Below are 23544 nucleotides of genomic sequence, written 5' to 3'. Positions count from 1 at the left end.
TTGGCTCAGGACCACAAGCCATCCGAGTACCCTATACCGCCAGCCAGATCAAGACCCTGGCTGCCTGCATAGATACATGGGCCATTCTGAGATGTGTTTTCCATGGGGATATAAACAATCAATACCCTAAAGACCCTATCTTGTCATTTGTCACTCAGCACCCTATAATTTTTCCAAAGGTTACTGCCTCTGAGCCATTAGTCCCAGCAACTACAATATACACAGATGGCTCCAAGACGGGGATAGGCGCCTATGTGATCCTAGGCAAGCCCCCGGTTACCATACAATTTGAACCTGATCAGCCTCAGGTGGTGGAACTGCAGATCGTTAAAATGATTCTTGAACGGTTCTCAGAAGCCATTAATATTGTCTCCGATTCTAGGTATGTGGTCAATGCTATGCAAGTGCTTGAGACTGCCAGTTTAATTAGATCCACTTCCACAGTGGCTGGGCTGTTCCTGTCTATCCAGACATTGCTTCAGAACAGACACCATAAGGTCTTCACCACCCACATAAGAGCACATACATCCCTGCCAGGGCCTATGGCACAGGGGAATGCGGCTGCTGACACTGCCACTCGCCCGTTATGGATTTTTACCTTACTAACACCAATCGAGCGAGCCCGTGCCTTCCATGATAAGTTTCATGTCAATGCCAGGACACTAGCAAACCATTTCCATGTTTCCAGAGCAGATGCACGAGATATCGTGCGACTATGTGACTCCTGTGCCACATACAAACCTGCCATACCGATGGGAGTAAACCCTCGAGGTTTGATCCCTGGTGATGTTTGGCAGATGGACATCACACATATACAGGAGTTTGGGACTCTTAAATATGTTCATGTTTCCACAGACACCTGTTCTCACGTCATATTTGCAACAGCAGAAACAGGTGAAAAAATGTCTAATGTGATCAATCATTGCCTGGCGGCTTGGGCCGCATGGGGCAAACCAAAAATATTAAAAACTGATAATGGACCAGCCTATATAGGCAAAGCCTTCAATGAGTTCTGCAAAATGATGGAGGTTCAATTAAAACATGGTATCCCATACAATCCCCAAGGTCAAGGAATCATTGAGAGGGCTCATAGAAGCCTCAAAGAAATTTTACAAAAACAAAAAGGGGGAGTAGGCCAAGGCCTGGCCCCAAAGGCACGATTATCCATGGCACTATTCACACACAATTTTTAAAATTTAAATAATGATAATTGCTCCCCAGCCGTGGAGCACTGCAACCCTTCCCCCAACCATAAAGGGTGGGTGAAGTGGAAAGATGTCCTGACAGGACAATGGATGGGCCCGGATCCAGTGGTCAGCTGGAACCGAGGCGCGGTTTGTGTTTTCCCACAGGAATCGGGACGAGAACCACTGTGGGTACCGGAGAGACTGACACGGGCGACAAAGCCCTCGACTGAAGATCAGACCTGCCCTACCGGAGATCCATCACAGACCAACCAACAAGATGAATAAAAATAGCGGTAGCCCGAAATGGACAAGAAGATCCTCAGGCATATGCATGACTCGCTTGCCTAGCCTACGACCGAGTCTAGGGGTGGTGAGCTTCCCACACTCCTCCTCTAAAAAATTATGACATAGCTGGGTAGGAGAGTCAATGACGGGTAAGAGCGTACTCCCCCGGTGCGACTCAACCTAAGCCAGGCCCTACCCCATCCTGCACGTAAGCCGCTGGACTGTTAGATGCTGCCCAGGTCTAAATTTCTCTCCGAGGGGATTTCTTTATGGAGAGGAAATGAGTGCAAGCTTGTGTGCATCCAGGTTCCGTCCAGTTTGTGCCTGGCCCTAGAAAAAGGACGAGGGCCTCAGGGCCTTGGCAGACCATGGGACGGCCGACCAGGGTCTAAGCCAAGGACCTACGGTGGGCCTACGCATAGGGCATAAGCCTCTGCACCCAGTCCAGAAAGGGCTACGATGCGCACATTCATAAAAAATAAAAAAGGGGGAGATGTTGGGAGCCGCAGCCCCGAGCCCGGTCGCCTCACTTGGCGGACGTGAGGCCTGTAGTAAAGAGTAAAGCCTGAGGTAGATTACCCCTCCCATCGAGCACGTTAGTTTCCTGCTTACCGCGTAAGCAACCCGCTCAACAATATAGTCTGCCTGGCAACTGATGATGTTAGCCAATCAGCTTGCCTTGCTCACTTTAACATGATTGGACACTGTATCCGTATATATACTGGTGCCACCCCTGGGGGGGAAGAAGAAGCCCGGAAGTAGAAGTCCAGAAGGAGCCGCGGGGAGCGGACCAAAGGAGGCTTCGGCTGGGAGCGATCCCAGGGCAGGCTGTACGGAGAAGGAAAATAAAAAAAAAGGTTGTCCACTGCCAGACTTTGTCGTGTGTCCTTCCTGCCGGCCAGGAGCGACATCGACAATCTGCCTTAGGGCAGGATCCTAGGCTGTGTGGAGCCCCACCCCTGCCACCAGTGAAACTGCACTGCAGGTTCACTGACTCTTGTCACAGAAAAAGAATTTTCATGATGTATCAGTAACAGACATCAGGATTTGTGCAGCAGAGATGTGAAGGACACCCTCAAAGAAACGGAGCGTGGGCCTTCCAGAGAGAGGAAGGCACCTTATCATCCCAGGCTGGGCTTATGTATGGGGCTCGGGGGTGTCTCCCAGACAGGCAGTCGAGGCTGTGTGTCCCTGCTGTCCGTCACGGTGCCCATCTGGTGCCATCCGTCTGGCGGGCTATGTAGTATGCAACCTACCCACATGTGCACAGGTCGAGATTTGCTGCCCTCTAACACTGCTGCTCCTTGGGGGTGAAGGTGTAATTTACGGGTGAAAGGCACAGGTCCAGCACCCAATCTACTGGGTCTTTAAGATCCTGGGGAATTTCTTTTCTTTCTTTCTTTATTTTCTTTCTTTCTTTCATGTTTACTGGAAGGAAAAAAAGGCTTAAGAAACTATCATGTCCTAAAGTTGCAGTTTTTCTTAAAAGTACCATTTAAAACTTCTGGCAATCCTTGCCTCCCCCTTCCGTCTTTATCATTGCCGCTGTACCTCGCCTCGACCCTGCCTGATGTGGATGGGGGTGCTGAGGACTGTGACCGGCACACCATGAATTGACATCCTTAGGAATCCATGGGACAGCTGGCTCAAATATGGCTGTGGTAACGCAGCTCCGGACGGGCTGGCGTAGATGCCTCATGCATACTTGCTTTGGTAAAGTAAGTACTTACACAATACCATTGGCCATGGAGACCGGGCAGGGCCCTCTTCTCGGGTGAACCAGGCTGGGCAGTCTACAGGCCCAGGGGCCATGCATCTCAAGAGGAGCAATAGAGACACAGCACCGCTGGCTGCTGACCACTGCTGACTTGGAAGCACAAAGTGCACTGCAAATCTGGGGACCCTGAGCACACCCAGGTCCCACCTCACGTGATGCAGGCCCTCAGGGCTTGTCCAATGCCCAAGCACACTCACGGGTCCTGGCTGTGTGCCCGCCTTTTGCAGGAGCAGGTCAGCAAACACTGCTTCACAAGGGCAGGTGTTGAGCCTGCTTCCCAAGGAAGTTGCTTCCCAAGGCCTCGAGGGAAGAAGCGGAGGTTTAGCATTTGAACCCGTGCTGGCCATAGAGGTGGACACTGCTCCAAACACCAGGCAGCCTTCCTCCTGCAGCCCAGGTGCTGGGAGCCATGCTGAGCTCAGTCTGGAAGGCAGTTGACCAATGTCTCTTTCTATTTGTGTCCCCCATAGCTGCATGGCGAGGACCCACTCTCCCAAGATCCTCCTGGCTCACTACCCTTAGCATTGGGCAGTTTTGCACCATTTCTGTTCATCTGGGTCAGCTGCCCCTGCCCTTTCTCTCCTTGGTTATCACCCACCAGGTAAACACCTCCCCAGCTCAGCTCGGGCCTGGGACATCTCCCTTTGTTGTGTGACTTTAGACAAGTGACTTAACTTCTCAGGCTCAATTTTTCTCATTTACGGGGGAGGCCAATGATGCTTAGCTTGTGACTCACAGTATAGATTTGGGAAAGAGCTGGGACAGTAATATAAACCTGTCAAGTCTGTTATTATTCATTTATGTTGTTGGTACCAGGAATCGAACGCAGGACCTCACACTTGCAGGCAGGGGCTGTGCCGCTGGGCTACAGCCCTGGCCCGAGTCTTTATTTTTGCTTTTATAAAATTCAGTGATGTGACCGCACCCCAAATCAGATCGACGTGAACAAAGTTTCCCTCCTGACGGGCACTGTGCGACAGTCCCCTTCCTCCCCTTCTTGCTCACTCAAAATCACTCCACGTCTCCCTTCTCAGCAGCACAAGAATCACCAATTTCCAACCGTATTAGTTAGTTAATGATGGTTGTGTTAAGTCACTATGCAGTGTTTGTATGGGGGAGTAGTAGTCAGGGGCTGTGTACAGAGAACAATTAGAATCAGGACCTGGAGTATATATTATCATTTTTATAATGGTTACCAGGAGTTAACACAAGAAAATCCAGGAAATCTGCAATACCAAAGACAGAATATTTAGTCAAGGGCCTGAATACCACAGCAATGTCCCACAAGTCCAGATAAAAACCCAGAGCTCAGGACAATGCCTCCCACAAGTCCAACTGGAGGTCCAGAGCCCACAAGGATGACTCATGCCAGTCTCTTTATGGATCCGTGCCCGGAAGGCCCAAAGGTCAGCAGTAGAAGCCAGAAAGTCCATGCCAGCGGGGTTGAGGAGCTGTGCTGGTGGGATGAAGGTTCTATGCTGGAGCTGAGAGGTCATGCTCATAATAAAGACCAGGGCTGTCCTGAAAAGCACCACAGCCATCCTCAGTGACATGGAGGCCCTGAGCTCCTCTGACGATAAGCACAGTCGGGTACGTGCCAGGAAGCCAGCATAACCAGTTCATCCTGGAGACCAAGTGGCACACGTTTTCCCCCTGGGAGCCAGGAAGCAATGCTCGATATGAGGACTAAAGCTTCTCCAGACCTAATGGCTCAAAAAGCAACACATAGGAGAACCCACAATGCCTTAATGCCTCAATGCAACGCAATAACGCATTAATGCCTCCCTTCTCCTTCTCCACCTCTCTTTTTATGCTGGCAACTTTCCTCAGGTGGAGCATCTATGCTCAGTGCCATGCTGATGTAATCCAGCTGGCATTAAGTTGGCCACCAGTTCTCAATCCATAACGGGGGCATGCTTGTTACACAGCTGAGGCTGACTGATAAAATAGGGAAAGAGTTCCTGGGGAAGGGAAGACTGAATGACCTCTAAAAGTTAACTAGAGAAAGACTAAGAGAAGGCAGGGAATGTCTGGTAGAGGGAAGGGAGGTTCAAAAGCCATTTAGCAGTAGGTTGAACAGTGCTTTAATACTTTAAATGTCCACTGAGAAAATAGACAAATTGGCGAACCACCATGAATAAACACACATGTGATCAGATCCATGTAAGAAGCAAAGCTGAAAACCATTCAGCTCTGATCACTCTCCATTGTCTGCATTTGAATTTTTATTAACAGGATCCTATAGTATGCACCACCCCTGGCAGAGCTGAGGCTCCGTACCCAGGGTTTCGTGCATGTGAGACAATACTCTGCCAGAGCTGTGCCGCCATCTGGTACACGCTTTGCATCTGGCTTCTTCCCCACATGCTATGGTCCTGAGACTCCCTGGTTCCCCTCATTCTCCTGGGTGAGTCATCCAGTGCATACCCATCCCCCTTGTGATGGCTCGGGGTTGTCTGAGCTCTGGAGAACAACACTGCCGTGAATTCTCTCGGAGGAACCCTCCAGGGTGCTTCCGATCCAGCCTGCAGCAGAAATGTTGGATTATGGGGTTTGTAAAGTGGCTTTTGAGGAACTGAGAGGGTTGGGGGTGTGGAAGAGGAGGGGATGAACAAGAGAAAGGGCTCAAAGTTTGTAGAGCCCGGGGACACTTAGGGAAGTTGGGAAGCTAGAGTGTGGCATGCCCTGGTGACACGTGAAGATCGCAGGGGAGATGGGACAGGTAGGCATGGGACCTTTGACAGACCTGGGGCAGCCAGCACCAGGAGGCCCAGGGGCCGAGCAGAGCATATGCGGGGCTGGTGGCCAGCACTGTGGAGATGCGGCTTACAATGGCAATACGCGCGCTTCCACAATTTGGGGGCATCTCTTGTGCTTTTCCCGTCAGATGGTTCCTGGGGCTGGGTTGCCCCGGAGCTCTCCTCAGCGCCTGGGCTAGAATGCCAAGAGTGGGGGCGCCCTGGGTGATGCGCTCTCCCTCCCGTGTTTGCCAGCTCAGCTTGCTGCGTTCCTTCAAGGCTATTCAGGGCCCAGGAGGGGCAGTGGGGAGCTCCTGGCCGGCCAGGTACGCTGGCTCTAGTGGTCCTGGTCTGGTTCACCCAAGGCCAGCACAGGGGCGGAACCCTTCCCGGGAGCTGCTCATGGGGGCATGTCTGCTGAGTGACTAACGCCTGTTCAAAGTGCCAAAGGCCGTGGAGCAGAAAGTCCTGGCTTCTGTGCAGTCTTAGAGCCCGAGTCCCCTCCAGCGGATGCGACCTTGTGGTTGGTACTGAACTCTTCTCCTCTCGGTTTCCTCACCAGGAAACATCAGAATGATAACAGCTCCTACACGCCAAAGGATCACAGGCATAAGGGGAGTAACAAATTCAAAGCAGGGGCATGGCCCTTGGAAAGCAGTGAGTTCTTCATGTCAGTGGCCCAGGAAGACAATAGGTGCACACTTAAAACCGGGGTGCTGCTGTGTCAACTCGAGGCCGGGGATTTTATTTGCACCATGAGCTGACTTTTAAACCACCCTCCAGACTTTCAGCAGGCAAGTCTGCTTTTGATTTCAAAAGGTGAAAAACATGTATGCATGTCCACAAGCAGCCCATCTAGATAATCTCTCTCTTTGTTGTTTTGTCTTTTTTTTTAGACCAGGTCTCGCTATGCAGTTCAGGCTGGCCGTAAGCTTATTTTGTAACCCAGCCTGGTTTTGAACTCACCATGATCTTCCCACCTCAGCCTCCTGAGTGCTGGGATTACTGGTGTGCAGCACCATGCCCGGCTAGGTAATCTCTTTCCACATAGTCTCCTCGCTCTCCTGCATCTCACTCATAATTGTGCAAAAAGTTTATCATTTGCTTCTGTGGTAAAGGTATACTCTTTAAATAGAGTTCTGATGTCAACCAGAAATATTAGCTGTGCTGTCTTGGGGGAGGCAGCCTTTGACTATTCAAACCTGGGCGAGATGAAGGGTTTTATTTGTGGAAATTGGGGCATCCGGTGCCTGACATCTACTTCAGAAAGCAGAATTTTTAAATCACTTCCCAACACCTCCACACTATAAAAATTAATAAAATCTCAGTGAATACATTCCTCTTTCACATGACAGTAGCCCCGGGTTCAGGAGCAGCTTTTCCTCTAAAGGTGGGTTCATTTTGTGCCTTCAAAATGATCTGACCTTGGCCGAAGCATGGGTTCCCTATCTGCTGGTCTCTGCATCTAGTCCTCCCGGGAGGAGTCAGACACCCCACTTAACAGTGGATAACGAGGTCAGGACTGTATCCGAGGGCCACAGGGTTCAAAGGAGCGAACCTCCCCTTCCGACCACTGCACCCTGCATCAGGAGCCCCCATCTTGTGATGGCTTCTGGGTGTCTCAGCCTCTCTCCAATGTCCCACAGGGTCCTGGAGGAAGGTGGCAAAGGGGTGTGAATTTGAGCAGAAAAAAACTCAGTGGTCAAGTTGAGCCCCCACACTCTTTAGGAGCCCGGGGAGCCATGGGAATCAGGGGGCGCTCAGGAGCTACATGCGATGTAACGTGTCAGGCACTTGCTGTGTGACACAAGTCCAGAGGCTCAGCTTTTGAGGCATCTCCAGGAGGGTGGAATAAAGTGGGTGTTCTGGTTTGGAGCTCAGGTATCCCCACATACTCGGTAAAGATTCAGTGCCAAAGGTGTCACCATTTGGAGGCTGTAGGGTCCTTAGCTGGGGAGGTCTAGCTCAAGGGCTTTCAATTACACAGGGTGGGTTTTGGATTACACTGTCCTCCAAGGGAGTGATGGGGCTCGGGGCCCACCCTTTCTCTCTCCCTGCTTCCCAGTCATAAGACGATGGCCGTGCTCTGCCACGTGAGCCTGTCAAAGCAACAGGGCCAACAATCAGGGACGTGGCTCCAAAACAGTGAGCCAAGCCGGGCATCATGGTGCACACCTGCCTGTGAGCTCACAACTCGGGAGGCTGAGGCAGGAGGAAGGTGGTGAGTTCAGACCTGCACGGAGTATACACTGAGTTTGAGTATGACCTGAGTTACTTAGCGAGACCCTGTCTCAAAAGCCAATACTATTACTAATAAAAAAATGACCCACATAAACTCAGCCTCCCCCTAAGGTGAGTGTCTCAGGCATTTGTAACAGTAGCAGAAAGCTGAGTGACAGAGAGTGGACACAGAAGCAGGTACCGGAAGCAGAAGCACACAGCTGCTGCAAAAACTCCTGAGCCAGCCCAGCTCCTCACTTCTGGGCTGAACAGTCGGGAGCCTATCTCCTGGCCATGCAGTCCAGCTCCCCACAGCTGGCCTCACGTTGCTGACCCCTTTCCACATCAGGAGGAGAAGACCAGGGAGAGAGCCCCATTCCAGTCCTCTTGGGCCCCAGGCCACACTACGCAGCTCAGCCAGGCCATGAACGGAGAGGCAACTGATATTTGTTGAATGAACAAAGGAAGCCAGGAGTCTGTGTCACAGTGCAGCCCAGTGACATCATAATACAGAACACTCTCCCCAGATGTTCTTGAAGACTGATCAGTCTAGCCAGGTCCAATGTAACCTCATTTGCTTTTTAAGTCAGAATCTTGCTGTGTAGTTCAGGCTGGCTTTGAACTCACCATGATCCTCCTGCCTCAGCCTCCCAAGTGCTAGGCTCTCAGGCATATACTACCACACTGGCCCCATTATAACGTCTTACTTAGGCATCATTTGAAATTCCTAAAGATATTTACATGCTGAGGAGTGCTATTATTTTAATGGAAATGAGACTTAATCAGTGTCATCTAAACGTGCCCACCTCGTGTGACTAATACCAGCTAAGCACCAGTCTGGTGACAGTGTATATAATGAAAAGAGCAGGGCAAGTGGGGGTAGCCTCGCTCTGCCACCTCAGGCAGGTGATTCAGAAGGGTGCAGACCGATCCCAGCCTGCCAGGCCTGGGGGTCAGGGCTGCACGGAGGAAGGCATCCTTGTCTGAGCAGGGCATGGCCACGGGGGCCTCTGGTGTTACCTTGGGTTGTTCCTACTCCCACAGCGGGCTTGGGAGGCAGAGGTGTCAGCCTCTCCCTGGGCGTCCTGCCTGAACTCGGCAGTCCTGTACGCAGAGGCAGGAGGGTGACGGGGGCCAGGAGTTTCTGAAGCCCTTACTCGGGAGGAGTGTTGCATTCACTGCAGCCTGAGGTCCATTCAATCTCCGACTCCAAATCCTTTTAGCAGAAATCAGATTGAAACAAGGTCAAGGATTCTAGAAGAACCAGGCAACTCTGCATGCAAGCATGGTGTCTGAAACTCCCTCCCATAAGCCAAGCCCTGGGGCAGAGTATTTTTCCTTCCCCCCAAAAGTGTAAAAGCCAAAGAACGCTGTTCATTCACAAAGAAGTCACATTGCCAAGTCTGAGAGTCACATACCCCTCCCTGTAGGGGTACCAGGACACATTTGCCCTCACCTGCCTCGGTGGGCGCTTTGCCCATTGCAAACATTTCTTGACCACTTCCACAGACATGGAATTGGCCCTGGGACACGAGGGTCAGCTGGTGCTCATTTTGGGCTCCTGCTCTCTAAGTTCTCTTACGGTCCTAACTAAGATCATTCATTCATGCAATGGTTCATTACGGGGGCATCGCTCTGCACAGGCTCTCCGGAGCACAGATGGGGAAATGAATAAGCAATGGCCTTGTATGCATGGCTTTCAAGCCTACAGGGAAACAGTCAGTACACACCACATGCAAGGTGGACCCAGGACTGCAAGGTTTGGGAGTCTTATGAGATTGTACCTAATACTACAGTAGTGCCACTGGGGGGCATTTGTGGGCCCAGGGGTTTTGGAGAAGTTCTCCTGAGGTGCTTGTGAGGGACAAGGAACACGCTAGGTACAGGGGAGCGCAGGAAGCAGGACATGGCATTCAAGGGAAACACATCAAGCAGACCTTGACCTGGAGATGATCTGCTATATTCGTCTATGTTCTGTGACTATAAGCATCAGAAGCTGGGGATTTATGAACAAAAAAGGCTTATTTGGCTCACAGTTTTTGAGGCTTAACATCCAAACGGCAAAGGCCTCCTGGCTGAATTACATCACAGTGGCTGGCATCCCTGCAGGAACACCTGTGATAGGACAATCATGTGTGAGCCAGGAAACCAGGAAGAAGAATCAGTGATGCTTGGTCTTTCTATATCATATTCATTCTTGCAAGGGAAAGTAGCGTCCCATGAGAACCACCTTCCTGTCTTCCAAGGTGAATGCCCAAGCAGACCTGAGATGGCCCAGGAGGCCTTGCCTTTTAAGTATCCCATGGTCTCCTGATCACTACTTAGGGAACCCAACACATGAACCTTGGGTTCAAATCACATACAAACTGTAGCACTGGTGTAGATCTGGAGCCTCTGTCACTGAGTCGCGTGGGAGCCCAGGATGGTGAGGAGGTGCACAGGGAGCTGGTGCGCCCCAAGTCAGTAAATTCCAAAGTACCTGTTGGCACCACCCTCCTGATCACACTCTGAAAAACCACCTGACATTCTTTCCAGTCTGCATGAGACACACAGTCATGACATCCGTCCTCAACACCCAGAAGCTGTCAGTCACAGCTTGGGCAATGCGTCTACCACCTCAGGAAGTGCCATGTCTAGCAGATGGAGCCAACTGATGCCTGGCCGCTACCCACGCTGGCCTCTCATGAGGCAGAGGCAGACTGGCTCCTGGAGGGTGAAATCACCATGCCATTATGAACAAAGGTAGGGACCAGGCAGGTTCCCAGCCCCAACCCGACCTGCGATCCTGTGCAGGCCCCAGGAGCTCTGCTCCTCCCCAGCCTCAGCCCCCAGGTCAGTCCCCAGGGACCTGTGCTGACCTCTGCCGCCACCCAGCTCCTCCTTCAAGTTGACCATCCCCTTTCTGGAGCTCATCTTGGCCAGCAATTCTCGCTGTCGCTACTTCCGGGAGAAGGCCCCTAGCATACCCTCAGCTTCCTTGGGCTCTGCACTCGCTAGTCCCATGCACCCCATTCACTGGCACCCTCTCTGGATGTGCCATCTGAAAGCCATTTTCTGTACAACCTCAGTGTCCAGCAGGGGACAACGCACTGATGGTGGAGCTGGTGGCTGGGACCTTACACCCCGCAGTCATTTCTCCACCTTGGGCAACTTCCAGGTCAGCAGGCGATCCTCTTTCCAGAGACACAGGCGTTGCGGGCCCCAAACAAGATCCGGGACTTCCCAAAAGTTCCACAGGAGCCGAAAGGCCTGTCTTTGCACAGTGACGTCGGAGGACACTTGGAGAGTTGGCTGGCAGGACATGGAGGCACCCCAGCTCCTTGGATGTTTCTTGCTTCTCCCAGCTCCTGGGGTCACAAGGAGACTGGAACGGCTTCCAATTTTCAAACCATGGGAAAGCTGTCTCCCAGGGGCCCACCTCCAACCACACTTGAGCTTGCCCCACCAGGCCATCGACACTGTCCAGGCCTCCAGGAGTCAGTGACAGGCCGGGGCACTGTCCCTCCCAGCAGAGCTGCTTTCCAGCAGGTGGCCAGAGACCTGCGGTTGGGCTGGTGTCTATCGTACTCGCCACAAGAGCGAGGTTCAGGGTCTAGAGTCAGGGCCCCCGGGGACTGGGTCCTTAGGCCCGGGCTGCGTCACTCGCCCACCGCCTCCTGAGACATCACAATCCCGGGTCCCGGACTCAGCCCTCATCACCGTGGGCCCACGAGCTCACAATCCCGCCGACGCACGCCGGGGGGAGGGCGCGAGCCCGCGGCGGAGGCCACCTCCTCCCGCCCGCCCTTCGGCCGCCTGCGCCCGCCTCCTCCCGCGCGGCCGCGCCCCCACCCCCGCATGGGGCAGTGAGCGCGCGCCGGGCGCCCCGCCCCGCCCTCCGCGGCCAGCCCCGCCCCGCCCTGCCCCGCCCCGCCCCGCCCCGCGGCGCCCTCCCGGGTGCGAGCCGCTCGCGCCCGCCGCTCTCCGCCGCCGCCGCCGCCGCCGGCGTCCGGGCCCGCCGCCCGCGCTTCATGGCTGCGCAGGAATGGGACTGGTTCCAGCGCGAGGAGCTCATCGGGCAGATCAGCGACATCCGCGTGCAGAACCTGCAAGGTAGGCGGCCGGCCCGGAGAGCGCAGCCCGGCCCGGCCCCGGCCTGACCCTGGCGGGACCGGGACACCTGCCCACCGCCACCGGGTCCCTGCGGCCCCCGTGGATTTGCGGTGGCCCCGGAGGTGGGGCGGCGCACGTGTGCGTACGAGTGTGTGCGTGTGTGTGTGTGTGTATATGTGTGTGTGTGCGCGCGCGTGAAGGGTTTTTGAGGGGGACGTCGCCACCTCCCTCCAGCCACCGCTGCGACTTTGGAGAAGTTTGTACTTGGGCTCCTGGGGGCGGTGGCCCAATTCGGGAAGGGAGGAGAGAGTGCAACTACGTGTGCCTGTGTGTGTGTGCGCGTGCGTGTGTGTGCGCGCGCGTGTTCTTCGGTGCACTTCCTGAGTACCTTTGAGGCCGGGGGCCCTGGGTGAAGGAGCGCCCTTGGAAGTTGAGATAGAGCCAGGGAGGGGGCAGAAGCTGTGGAGGCCAAGCTACCACCCCCTCCTCTAAGGGCAGGGTACTTCGTGGAGGTGAGGAGCAGGACCTCTGCTTCCTCACCCTCCCTGGCTAAGGAGGCACCCAGAGGTCCCCCAGACCAAGAAAAAGAGAAACTCGGGGGTCAGTGCGTCTGACAGGGGCTATGCCACCAAAGAAGCTGTTTATCTTGCAGGAGAATGTGTTGTGTGCGCGCTTAGTACAGACATCCAAAGGGAAAAAACACTCCCTCCCCAGGTGCATTTCCGGCCTCCTTCCTGAACGGACTTTGCAGAGGCGTGCAGAGGTCTGTCCTCCTCACCCCTTCTGCCCTCTGTGCGCGGCAGAGTTTCTCCGTCCTTTTCCTCAGCGGGCTTGGGCTTCTGGGGAGTCCAAGATTGAAGGGGCTGGAAGCCAGCAGGCCAGCCGAAGTGGTGGGGTGTGGAGGCCCTGTCCCCAGCAGGTGTAGTGGCTTCCAGGCTGGTGGTCAGGGAAGCCCAGGGATCAGGCTGGGGCTGGGGGTGGTGTGGTCAGGTTTAAACATTACACCTGATAGAATGTGTCCTGGAGCTCACGTGGACCCGCTCCGCCCCGAGGGTGAGCAAGGACCTGCAGGCAGAGGTGACCAGCAGGCAGAGGTGACCTGCAAAGGAGGACCAGGGAGCCTCCTGGGGTGGGCACTGGGGACTGAGTTTGCTGTGGGCTCCTCTGCTGTCTCCTGGCTGTGACTGGTGTCAAAGGAGAAGGGCTGGACTATATGGGAAATGATGGCTTTTGATAATAAACAGACTCTCTGGATGTTAGTCTGGGCCATCAGGATGGGTGTGTGTGCATGTGTGCGTGTGTGTATCTGTCCGTCTCAGGTGATCACCCAGTATTTAATGAGTACATACTAACTAAGCAGCGCTTGTTGCCACGCGTTCCTTCAGTCTCCAGCATCGACTCCCAGCTTAAAAGTCGGTTGTGTGGGATACTCAACACCATAAGTCTCCAGTCAGAGTATACGGAATGGAGACCATGTGAGCTGGGTCCTGAAGGTTGAGTAGGAGTTGATGAATAGACTTCTTGCTCTCAGCTCCCAGTGAACTGAACTCACCTTTAGGCACATTTAGTTACAATTTAAACACTGCTGGGCTTTGCCATAGAAAAAATGAATTACGTCCATGTGCTGTCACATGTACATATTACACACATGTATAGTGAACATGCTAAAATGTGAGCTCAACACGTACAGGTGAGGGTCCCCCGTCATCTTCCACCTGTGTGGACTTCCCACGCCTTGGATGGTTGCCTTACCTCCCTTTCCAGTCAGTGACCGCAGTCCACCCAGGGAGCCACTGTCGTGATCTTTGATAGCCAGTGAACGGTGCAGTGGATCCTTGTTGAACCACACTGCATGGGGTGATCTGTCCCCATGCTGGTCTGCGCTTATGGTCCCCCTTTATTGCTGAGCTCCAGTCCACCATGTGGATGGCTGCTTGCAGGTGTGACCTGTCCATGTCTTGAGGGACATTTGGGCCATGGAGTCTGGAGGGTCACGAAAGGACACAGCTATCCTTGTGCTAGGAGGGTGTCAGCTCTGTGGGGTGCTGGGTCAGGCGGCTTTGCTGTTTCAACAGAGTGGGAGTGGAGTGGGGCAGGACAGGAAGCTGTCTTCTCTTGGTTTTCCCCTTGGTACTTAACAGACAGGTCCCCCTGACCCCCACCCTTGCTTCTGTGGCTCAGGACTTCCCAACTAAAGGTTCAAGCCTAGAGGGCGCCCTGCGCACCAAGCTCAGAGCACCCACAAGACCAGCTGGAGACGTGAGCTAGCCAGATCAGTCTGCACGATCAGATGGTGGGGCCACCATCAGCCTCTGAATTCGGGTGGGTGGTACTAAGGAAGGCAGGCTGAGCCCAACCTGGGCTGCTTCCCAAGCTTTGCGTTTTCCTCATAGCTCAGGTAGTCATGATGGTGGTGGCGGTCAGTTGGGTGGAGCAGGTCTTCAGTAATCTATAATCACAGGGATGCAGGAGGACTCCGGGCCTTGATGTGCAAGCAGCTGCTGTCAGGGTCGGGCAGTTCTGATGTTTTGCAGAAAGCTTGGCCTGTCTCCTGGTCCTGGTCTCCATGGTTGGGCAGATCTGGGGTCACTGAGAAGTGGCCTGGAGGTTCTGGCCTCTGGGACATTGCATTCTGGGAAGAACAGTCAGTCATAGATGTGTATCTTGCTAGCTTGCTGTGAATCCGTCTGGTAAAGCTGACCGGGAGCTGTGCCAGCCTCTGACCACTCGCTCCTCCCAGGTCTCCGCCTGTGTCCACCTCAGCTGTGGGGTTCTGGGATCCGTGCGGCTGGGGCTGGGATTGGGATAACCACCCCCTACCGAGGAGCCCTGGGCTGAAGCTCCCTGATTTGTTTTCGGGGTCAGGTCAGCTGGACGAGAAGCACAGCCTCTCCCAGGAGATGTGTCCCTCAGGCATTCTCCCTCCTGGACCAGACATGCTGCAGATAGAGGTTCACATGCATGGCATAAAGTCATTAGTGAGCAAGGGCTCTCTGGCAAGCATGGCTGTCCCTCTGGGCACAGACTGCCTGTGCCACCCTCACAAGGTCCCTTGCAAGGAAACGGGGGTGGCCCAAGCTGGTGACCTTTTCTGAGAGGAGGAGATGGAATTGCAGGGTGTCAGTGGCTTCCGCCTCCTTGGAGCCACATAGGGTGGAATCCGGTGAACTGGTCTGTGCCTTGGCTCTCTGCTGGCTGTGGGCAGGAAGGACAGACTCCAGTGTTCTTCTGAGGCCCAGGCCACTTTGCTCCACCTACTCCAGGCTCACTGTGCTGCAGGGTGAGACGGGGATCGGGCTGGCATTTAGAAGATTCCCCTGTTCCTGAGCAGCCCCCAGCTCTCCAGGCCTTCCCCGTTCGGCTTCACAGATATGTGCCAAGAGCATCACATCTTGCAGACGCTGGAGGATGAAAAGCTGTAGTCTCTGTCCTTAAGGAGCACGAAGCTGTCCTTAAGGAGCACCTAGCCAGACTGGGTCTCGGGTTGCCCAACTCTGGCAGCACAGAGAGCAACTCTGCCTTGGGCTTTTGAGGACAGGTGCTCTAATTCTTGTCCTCCCTGTGCCAGAGTGGCTGGACTAGGCCAGGTGAATGGAGGTGTATGCTGAGCTGGGTGCAGATGGACAGACTTGCTCCTGGCCTGTGGCAGTGTCCTGTGCTGCCATCAGTGCTACTGGCTGCTGCTCCCCATGCCACATTCCCACCCTCAGGCTGAGTTTGCCCAGGTCGTGGGCCTTGTGAGTGAAGCTGGGGTTGGACCCCCCGGTGACACAAAGCACAAGTCGCCCATGTGCTGCAGGTCGTGAGCACACAGGTAGAGGGCCACTAAGCTCATGGCAGAGTGCTGTGGAGGCCAGGGGATGACACGTTGTACCCACTTCATTTCTGGGATCTGTGCGCATGGGTCAGAGCGCTGGCTTGACCCAAAGGTGGGCTCTGATGTAGTAAAGGCTGAGTGTTCAGGAAGGATCCACAACTCCATGTTTCCTGTGCTCCTTGCCCCACAGTGACCCAGGACCAGGGGGCAGGCTCTCTTCATGCTGCTTGGACTCTGAACTGACAGCTTTAGGCTCTGGGCCCTGCTTCACCTCCTTTGAGCCACTCACCAATCCACCCAGACCCCCAGATGTGTCCCTGATAAGCCAGCCCTGTAGCAGGGTGCGTGGCCTACTGCTGACTGCCCAGCCTATGAGCTCCAGTGCAGTGTAGTGACCTGGGTGGGCCCCTCCTCACTTCAGCCAGGACCAGTGATGTCAGGGCCATGAATGCCGTGGTGAGAAGAGGGTCGGGATGCCTTGTCCTGGTGTTGGGTGCCTCTGATCTGGCTGGGGTGCTATACCAGCCTTTGTCTCCACAGATACCCCTCTGAGCTGCTCCTGTCCTTATCTCCAGACCTGTGCACACCACAGGGGACCTGGCAGAGAAAGGATGGAGCCAAGGAGGGGAACTTTCTGTCTCTCTTTCTCTGGTCTTTGGAGAGCTCGGTGACTGCCCAGGAGACTTTCGCTTAAAACTCATGACCATCAGAAGTAGAAGTTCCCTGTCCTCCAGAAACTGGGCACTGGGCACTGCCCTGGAGCCCATGCCTGGTTCTTGGGGATGAATGTGTCTGTTCCTTCCTGGCCCTGGTGGGTCAGGCCACTCTGGATTGCAGGTAAAAAAAAAAGCCGTGTTGCAGGCCAATCTTTCCTTCGGGCTTCGCTAGGTAGAACATTGTGCATTTGAGAAACCACACAGACCAGGAAGCCAGGAGCACAAGCCTGAGTCCTGCTTTTTTTTTGTTTTTAGTACTGGGGATTGAACTCACGACCTTGTGCTTACCAGGCAGGTGCTTATGCTGCTGAGCTAAATCCCCAGCCCTGGCTCCTGCTTTTGTCACGCACCTACTATGGGATCCTAGGAATTCCCTTTTACTAGCTATTTCTGTTTCCTACTTGAAAAGTGAAAGTCGGGTTATTGGGGCTCAAACCTGGCCCCTGAGAAGGCGATCGGAGAAGTGGCAGGGCCTGGGCAGAGTGTGCCCACTGGAAGCCATCCGAGGTATAGTCCCTGACACACGGGAGCAGCTGGCCGCTGTGTGACTCTGGCTGCGCTAAGCCCTGCTGGCTGCATTCCTGGATTCTTGTGGCTGTCAGGTGCTGGAGACGCTCTCCTACCTGTGACTCCATGCCGCAAGGGCCACGGTTCACAAGCTTGGCTGTGAAGTTACACATCAGTGCAGGGTGGTTCGGTCAAGCGTCCTTGGTTTGATCAAGTTGGGTCGTGGTGCAAGTGGCTGGTGAGGTTTAGTGACCAGGTCAGTACAGACCCAGGGCTCCCAGGCTGTGCCTGCCCAATGCAGAAGATGTCCAGTGCAAACCATCTTGCAAATGGTTTGTCAGCAGTGAGAGCGAAGATCATGATCCAGCTGGCACAGAATAGGAAGAGGTTTCACCGTGGAATCACCCGCTGGCAGTCAGGGGCGAGGTGGCCAAGACTCCATCCCAGAGCCTCAAGCTGCCTCCTGGGCAGGCAGCCATCGGACCAGATCTCTGCTCTGGGGAAACGGTCTTCACCCTGGGGCCTGGCTTTTCTGGACTGCCCTCGCTGACCTGTGCAACACACTGGCCTTTCATTTTGGAGGCCCCTGGACAAAGTCCTCCTGCCCAGCAAGCCGTAGGTCACGCTTGCCCTGTGTCTGAGGGCAAGAGAAAAATAAAGTGATTGTTTAGCTAGTGATCAAATCATTAAAAGTGAATTCCCTGTTCCCATAGAAACCTCTTTTCCTTTCTATTTCTTCATGCCTTTTTTTTTAATAGTGGTAGACTGTGTCAGTCATGGAAGGAATTAGAAGCAGCTGATCAGAAATCATCACTAGGGCTTCAAAGCATTGTGGACAGCTTTGCTTCCTTGCTGGGGCCTTCTTTTTTCTTTTATTAATGTTCTCCTATCAGAGTAGGAATTCCAAGGCTTCAGTCTACATGCTGGAGACCCGCCACTCGGTTTTTGTAAATAAAGTTTTACTGGATCATGGCCCCCACCTGTTCATTTGCGTGGTGGCCGCGGCTGCTTTTCCATCAGGACTGAGAAGAACCCACAGAACCAGAACTATGGGCCTGGCCTTCCCAAGATCAGAGAGGAGATGGAGACATTGAATGAGGCGCTGTCTGCAAAAGGGTGTGTGAGAGTTTAATTTGGGTGCTGACGCTGCCTGTGTCTTGGATGAACCTTTCATCAAGTCTGGTGGTTTGTCTTGGAAGTGAGTCAGAATGGAGGTCACTGAGATGCCCTCGGGTCTTAAAACAGAGGTGTTGGCTTTGTGCTGCCACCTCCCGCCGACCACGCTGGCCTGCCCACTGCTGCCGTCCTCCGGGTACTGTGCAGAGGAAAGCTGGGTGCAGCCCTGGTGTCAGGCCAGCACCTTGGGGACACCAGAACCCCTTTCCATAGCAGGATATGTACCTGGGGGGCCAAGCATTGGAGCCTCGTGTTCCTGTAAAATGGTGGAGGGTGTGTTTGCTAAACTCAGACTGGGGACGTGTGATGAGGGGCGCCACATACGGGGACAGTGGCAGAGGATGGCTGCTGGGTGTGTACAGCCTGTCCCTGTGTGGAAATGGGGTGACGCTGGCCTTCTCCTTCTTCTTTTGACTCTCTTCAGCAGTGGGATCAGCTTTTTCTTGGAGATTACAGTATGGAGCCCTTGAGGATGAGGAAAAGCCAAACAGGAGGTGTGGGTTTACAGAAGCCCTGGGTTATTTTGGGGCCAATCAGTACCCACTGACCCACTTAGCTCCTGCAGAGCTCAGGTCCAACCGGAAGGACCCGCAGGGCCCCATGATGTCACACCCAAGGGCTGCTTCCCTCTCCTGGGGGCTTCTCTGTGCAGCCAGGAACCTTTTCGATATTTATACACCTCACCTCTTTCCAACTATTTTTAATCCTCTTCTCTATGACATACTTAAAAAGCAGCATTCTGAGCCCTTTCTGAGCCGAGAACTAGGGCGTCAGGTGGACAGGGGGCTTGGAGATGACCTCCCAGTATGGGGCGAAGAATGTGAGCCCACAGATGGCCTCACTCAGTCGCACCCTCCTTCACCTCTCGTCTGTGCAGTCCTGGCCTGGGTCTGTCTGGGGTCTCTCCAGGCCTGGCCTTTCCTCCTCAGCTTTGCAAGCATCCTCTGTGTGGGCCTGAGGGGTCACCGATGTCCCCAGCTCCAGTGCCTCTGGTCAGTTTCAGCTGTTCAGCCTGAGCTCTCACCACATCATCCTCTATGAGAGATCCCTGCATGTGGGATGAAGCCCTGGGTGCTGCGGGGCTGGGGTCTCTCCCTTGCCCTTCCTGAAATGAACTGGGCCCCAGTAGCACCGGATGTCCCCTCACCACCATCATAGCCTTTCCCATCGTGTCCCCTTGTCCAAGCTGTCCTCCCTGCAGAGAATGACCGCCACTGGCTCCGAAGTAGTTCCACTGGCGCCCCGTCTGTACCCTCTTGGGTAAAAGTCGCAGTCCCCACCTCTGGACTCCCTGGGGCTCCCAGGTGCTGTGTGCGATCCCACCTTGGTGACAAGCCCTCAGCAGAGTGATGCATCTTTGCTCTGCCAGGCCATCAGAGAAGGTCATCAGAACTGATGCCAAATTGCTTTAGGCTGAACAGTGCCCCACTCCACCATGTCTATGTCCTCATCCCCCAAAACTGGGACTGTGCCTCTTATTTGGTAAAAGGCAGATGTGATTAGTGAAGGGTCTTAGATGGGGAGAGGACCCAGAATTATCCAAGTGGGCCCAGCTAATCCCCATTTCTTGGTTAGAGGGAGGCAGGAGGGGCAGAAGGTGAGGAGGTGATGGTTCAAATTCAGACTGAATGCATTGCTGGGGGGCGGGGTGGGCAGAGCCAAGGAATGCAGGCAGCCCAGAGCGGCCGGAACAGTGGATTCTGGATGTCAAGCCTGTAAAACCCATCCCAGACTTCACTGTAAGATAAGAGTTTGTGTTGTTTAACTCACGGTAGCAGCAAGAAACTCAACCAGGCATGCACCTTTTTTGCTAGGAGCGACACCTCTAGGAGATGTTTTCATACCTGGACGTTCATTAAGGTTTCCATAGGATTTCAGTGGAGACCCAGAGCCGTGGCAGCGAGCCCGAGCTGAGAGTGCAGGGAGGAGCTCTGGTCATAAGGCTGCTGCTAACTGGCCCTGCAAAAGCATCTGAATTCTAAGATGTGTGAACTCGGGAAATGGCATCAGTCCTGGAGCAGGTAAACCCCACTGGCTGTTGTGGGTGAACAGTCTTCTGCTTCGTGAGAAACCTGAGAGTCTTTCAAAAGCACAAGAACAGCCTGAGGACACTGTTCAAAGTCAGTCCCTCCCGTCCCTGCCATGTTACACCAACTGCTGAGCGTCCCTGGCTGGACGCACAGTTACAAGGGACTTCCGTTCCCAGAGAGCCCTAACCTGCCTCGCTATGGCAGCCGTGTGGAATGGCACCCTACGGCATTTCTAGGCTCCCCTTCGCTGCCCCTACCATCCATGTCCCTTAGCAGAGCATTTGGTTGAGCCCACAGATGACATTGCCCTTGGCCCACTGTGGTCTCCTTCGGGAAGTTTCTGCAGCCAGCAGTGGTGGTTAATAATCACACTTGAGTTTCTGTTGCTGTTCGTTTCAGTGAAGTAAGGATACAGTGTAGCCAAATGCTCAGTAGAATCCCAGAAATGCAGTGACACTGTGTGTGGCAGTGAAACTGAAAAGACCCCTGTGCTTTAGCACATGCCCCTTTCATTGGTGGGTGGATTTGGGGAAGGTTCTAGAATATCTGGAGGACCCTTGTCATGTGTCATACCATGCCCAGGTTGTGTAAAACCCTACAAAGTGAAACATTGTCTGTATAGGTTGTAGAACATTGTGATTGTGGGCTGCGGGATGACCACACAATGTGGGGTGTCCTTTCCAGTCTTCCCAGTGACCTAGTAGTGGAGATTATTGTTGTACCCCAAAACTAAGGCTTCATGAGACTGTTCCAAACACCAGCCAGTGGCTGAGGAGGTGGAGAAGCTGATCGGAACAGAATCTGGGGAGATGCCGTTGGGGAAGGGTAGTTAAGAGGGGACTGAGGGGGACTTGAGGTCAGGACTAGCTGGAGAAGGTGCCTGACTAAGGTCCTGGGATAAACGTGGACACAGACAGAGGTTGTGGGACCGGAAGTCCGCGCCTCGGTCCTGGGTGGAATCATGGTAGACCCAGTGCTTGGGCTGGTGCTATTGTCACTCGGGTGCCACAGAATCAAGGCTGAACTCTGATGGGACCTTGCTGGTGGTCACCAAGGCAGACCTGAGGAGTGGGGACAGGGATCCCAGTTTAAGAGATCGAAGAGGCAGAATTCCCGTTAGACTTGAATGCTGGCAGAAGTGACGGTAGGTATCCATGGGGCACCGTCCTGTCACCCTCATCCTGGGCTGTGTGGTGGTGATGGCTGCTTCTAAATCATTGTCAGCTCCACCACGCCATTAGGTCCAATTCGTGTCATTTCATTCTGAGGTTGGTGTTATGTACCTACTGTGAAGATGCAGACACCGAGGCCCAGGCTGCCTGGCCTTTTAGTTTGATTCTGATTAAAACAAAACAAAACTTAATAAGCTCCTAAATCAAAGTGAGGGCCTGAGTGAGAGCAGGCTGTTGCCCCAGGTGGTGGCCTATGTCGTGTTCTCAGGAGCTCTGTGGCAAGTGCCGTGAAATGCATGTGGAGGACACAGGCTCCGTGAGGTCCAGCAGTGGACCATCATGGCGACTGAGGAAGGGAAGCAGTGGGAACTGGCTGTTCCTCTTGGATTTGTGCTTGGTGGGCTGGGGCAGACCAGAAGACCTCGGGTTAGCCATTGGGCAGTGTGTGTGTGTGTGTGTGTGTGTGTGTGTGTGTGTGTGTGTTTGTGCGTTCACTTCCTATCTGGTGGACGCATGAATGTGGAATCAAAGGCAGGTGTGGACCCTGGGCTCCGGCAGGAATGGCTTGAAGCATCTTTTTAGTTTGGTGTTGCTATGGATAACTGAACCCAGTAGTTGAGTTTTTGATGGAAAGAGAGAAAACTCCCCATGTGTCCTGGTAGTTAAAACATCCTGAAGTCACATGCCTTCATCCCTGTCTGTACCCACCCGCCTGCCTTTTATCTCGGGTTAGGATGAAAAGCAGTGGCCCTGTGCCCTAGAGGCTGTAGCTAGCAGATATTTTTAACTGATGGTTTTGGTATTTTTGTCTTTGTTTCTAAATAACGTGCATGTCTGGCTACCTCTGAGTCTGGGGGTCCAGGCTCTGGTTTGGGGTCTTGCTATGGAAGGTAAGGATGTAGGTTTTTCTCGTTACTTCTTTTAACTTGAACTCTTCCCTCCCCATTTCCCAAAATGCAGTATTTCCATCCTGGCTTGGGTGAGCTCGGTGACTGGGCCCGCCCTGTTACAGCGAGGTGAGTGCTGCTCAGAGCTTAGCAGAGAGAGCACCGGCACTTTTCTCCGCCTGTTGTGCCTTTTATCTTCCTTGGGGTGGCCTTTTTGTGGTGTATGTGCTTATGAATTTGTCCTCAAATGCTTATTTTTCCAGGTGTTGGGGCACCACATCAGTTCCCCCTCCCAGACCCCTGTTGAGCAGGTGGGGCTCCTCCACCTGCCCCAGTCTGGGCTTTTGCCTTCCACACTGGGAGCCTGGTCTGTTGCTGAGGTCAGGGTTTGCAAGGGAATAGATATAACACAGGACACGTAATTTATAGGGTTATTTTATAATATTCATCCAAAAAGTCAAATGCAGAGGAGTCAAGAGATTTGTCAACACACTAGAGACCCAAAGAGTCCAGCTGAGGCCTAGATGCCACAGCAATGCCCTGCATGAGTCCAGCTGAAGACCCAGAGCCCAGGGCAATGTCCTCCATGAGTCCAGCTGGAGGCCTAGAGCCCCCAACAATGTCTCACGCAAGTCTGTGCCAAGGACCTGCACTGGGAAGGCCCAAAGCTCAGCAGTGGAAGCAAGAAAGTCTGCACCAGCGGGGTGAAGGAGCTGTGCCAGTGGGCGGAGGGATCTGCACTGGAGCCAGGAAGTGATGCTCTAGGTAAGGACCAGGGCTTCCCCCACGAGAGCTGCAGCCATCCTCAGTGACAGGGAGGCCCCGAGCTCCTCTGATGAGAACAGCCGAGTTCATATCAGGAGAGCCAGCATGACAGACTTCTCCAGGAGAATTCAGCAGCACCATCTTCCCTGCTCTCCAGTCTCCTTCTGTGCCCCTG

The 23544-nt window shown here is 53.9% G+C and overlaps 1 protein-coding gene and 1 long non-coding RNA gene across 6 annotated transcripts in view; one reads left to right on the top strand and one right to left on the bottom strand.

The window, feature by feature from the left end:
• Positions 1–4412: 4412 nt before the first annotated feature.
• LOC106026019 (uncharacterized) lies at positions 4413–12030 on the bottom strand. 2 transcript variants are annotated; one of them, XR_010044757.1, is made up of 2 exons: positions 9228–12030; positions 4413–7637 (listed from the first exon to the last, which is right to left on the bottom strand). It is a non-coding gene; the product is annotated as an uncharacterized LOC106026019 (long non-coding RNA). The 2 variants fall into 2 exon arrangements; XR_001199643.3 differs by having other exon boundaries at positions 4413–6573.
• Positions 12031–12135: 105 nt separating this feature from the next.
• The window catches only part of Clmn (calmin), an 88709-nt gene continuing 77300 nt past the window's right edge, over positions 12136–23544 (top strand). For all 4 annotated transcript variants that reach the window (XR_010044876.1, XR_010044877.1, XM_003462992.4 and 1 more), the window contains exon 1: positions 12136–12299. Coding sequence is in view for 2 of the 4 variants with exons in the window: in XM_003462992.4 (XP_003463040.1) it covers positions 12218–12299 (82 nt within the window). In the remaining 2 variants the exon portion in view is untranslated. The remainder of the gene's footprint in view (positions 12300–23544) is intronic.

This window comes from Cavia porcellus, unplaced genomic scaffold, assembly GCF_034190915.1.
Source record: "Cavia porcellus strain 051 isolate PalLab524CR breed Dunkin Hartley unplaced genomic scaffold, mCavPor4.1 scaffold_31, whole genome shotgun sequence".
Classification (NCBI taxonomy): domain Eukaryota; kingdom Metazoa; phylum Chordata; class Mammalia; order Rodentia; family Caviidae; genus Cavia; species Cavia porcellus.
This window is presented reverse-complemented; position numbering and strand designations above follow the sequence as displayed.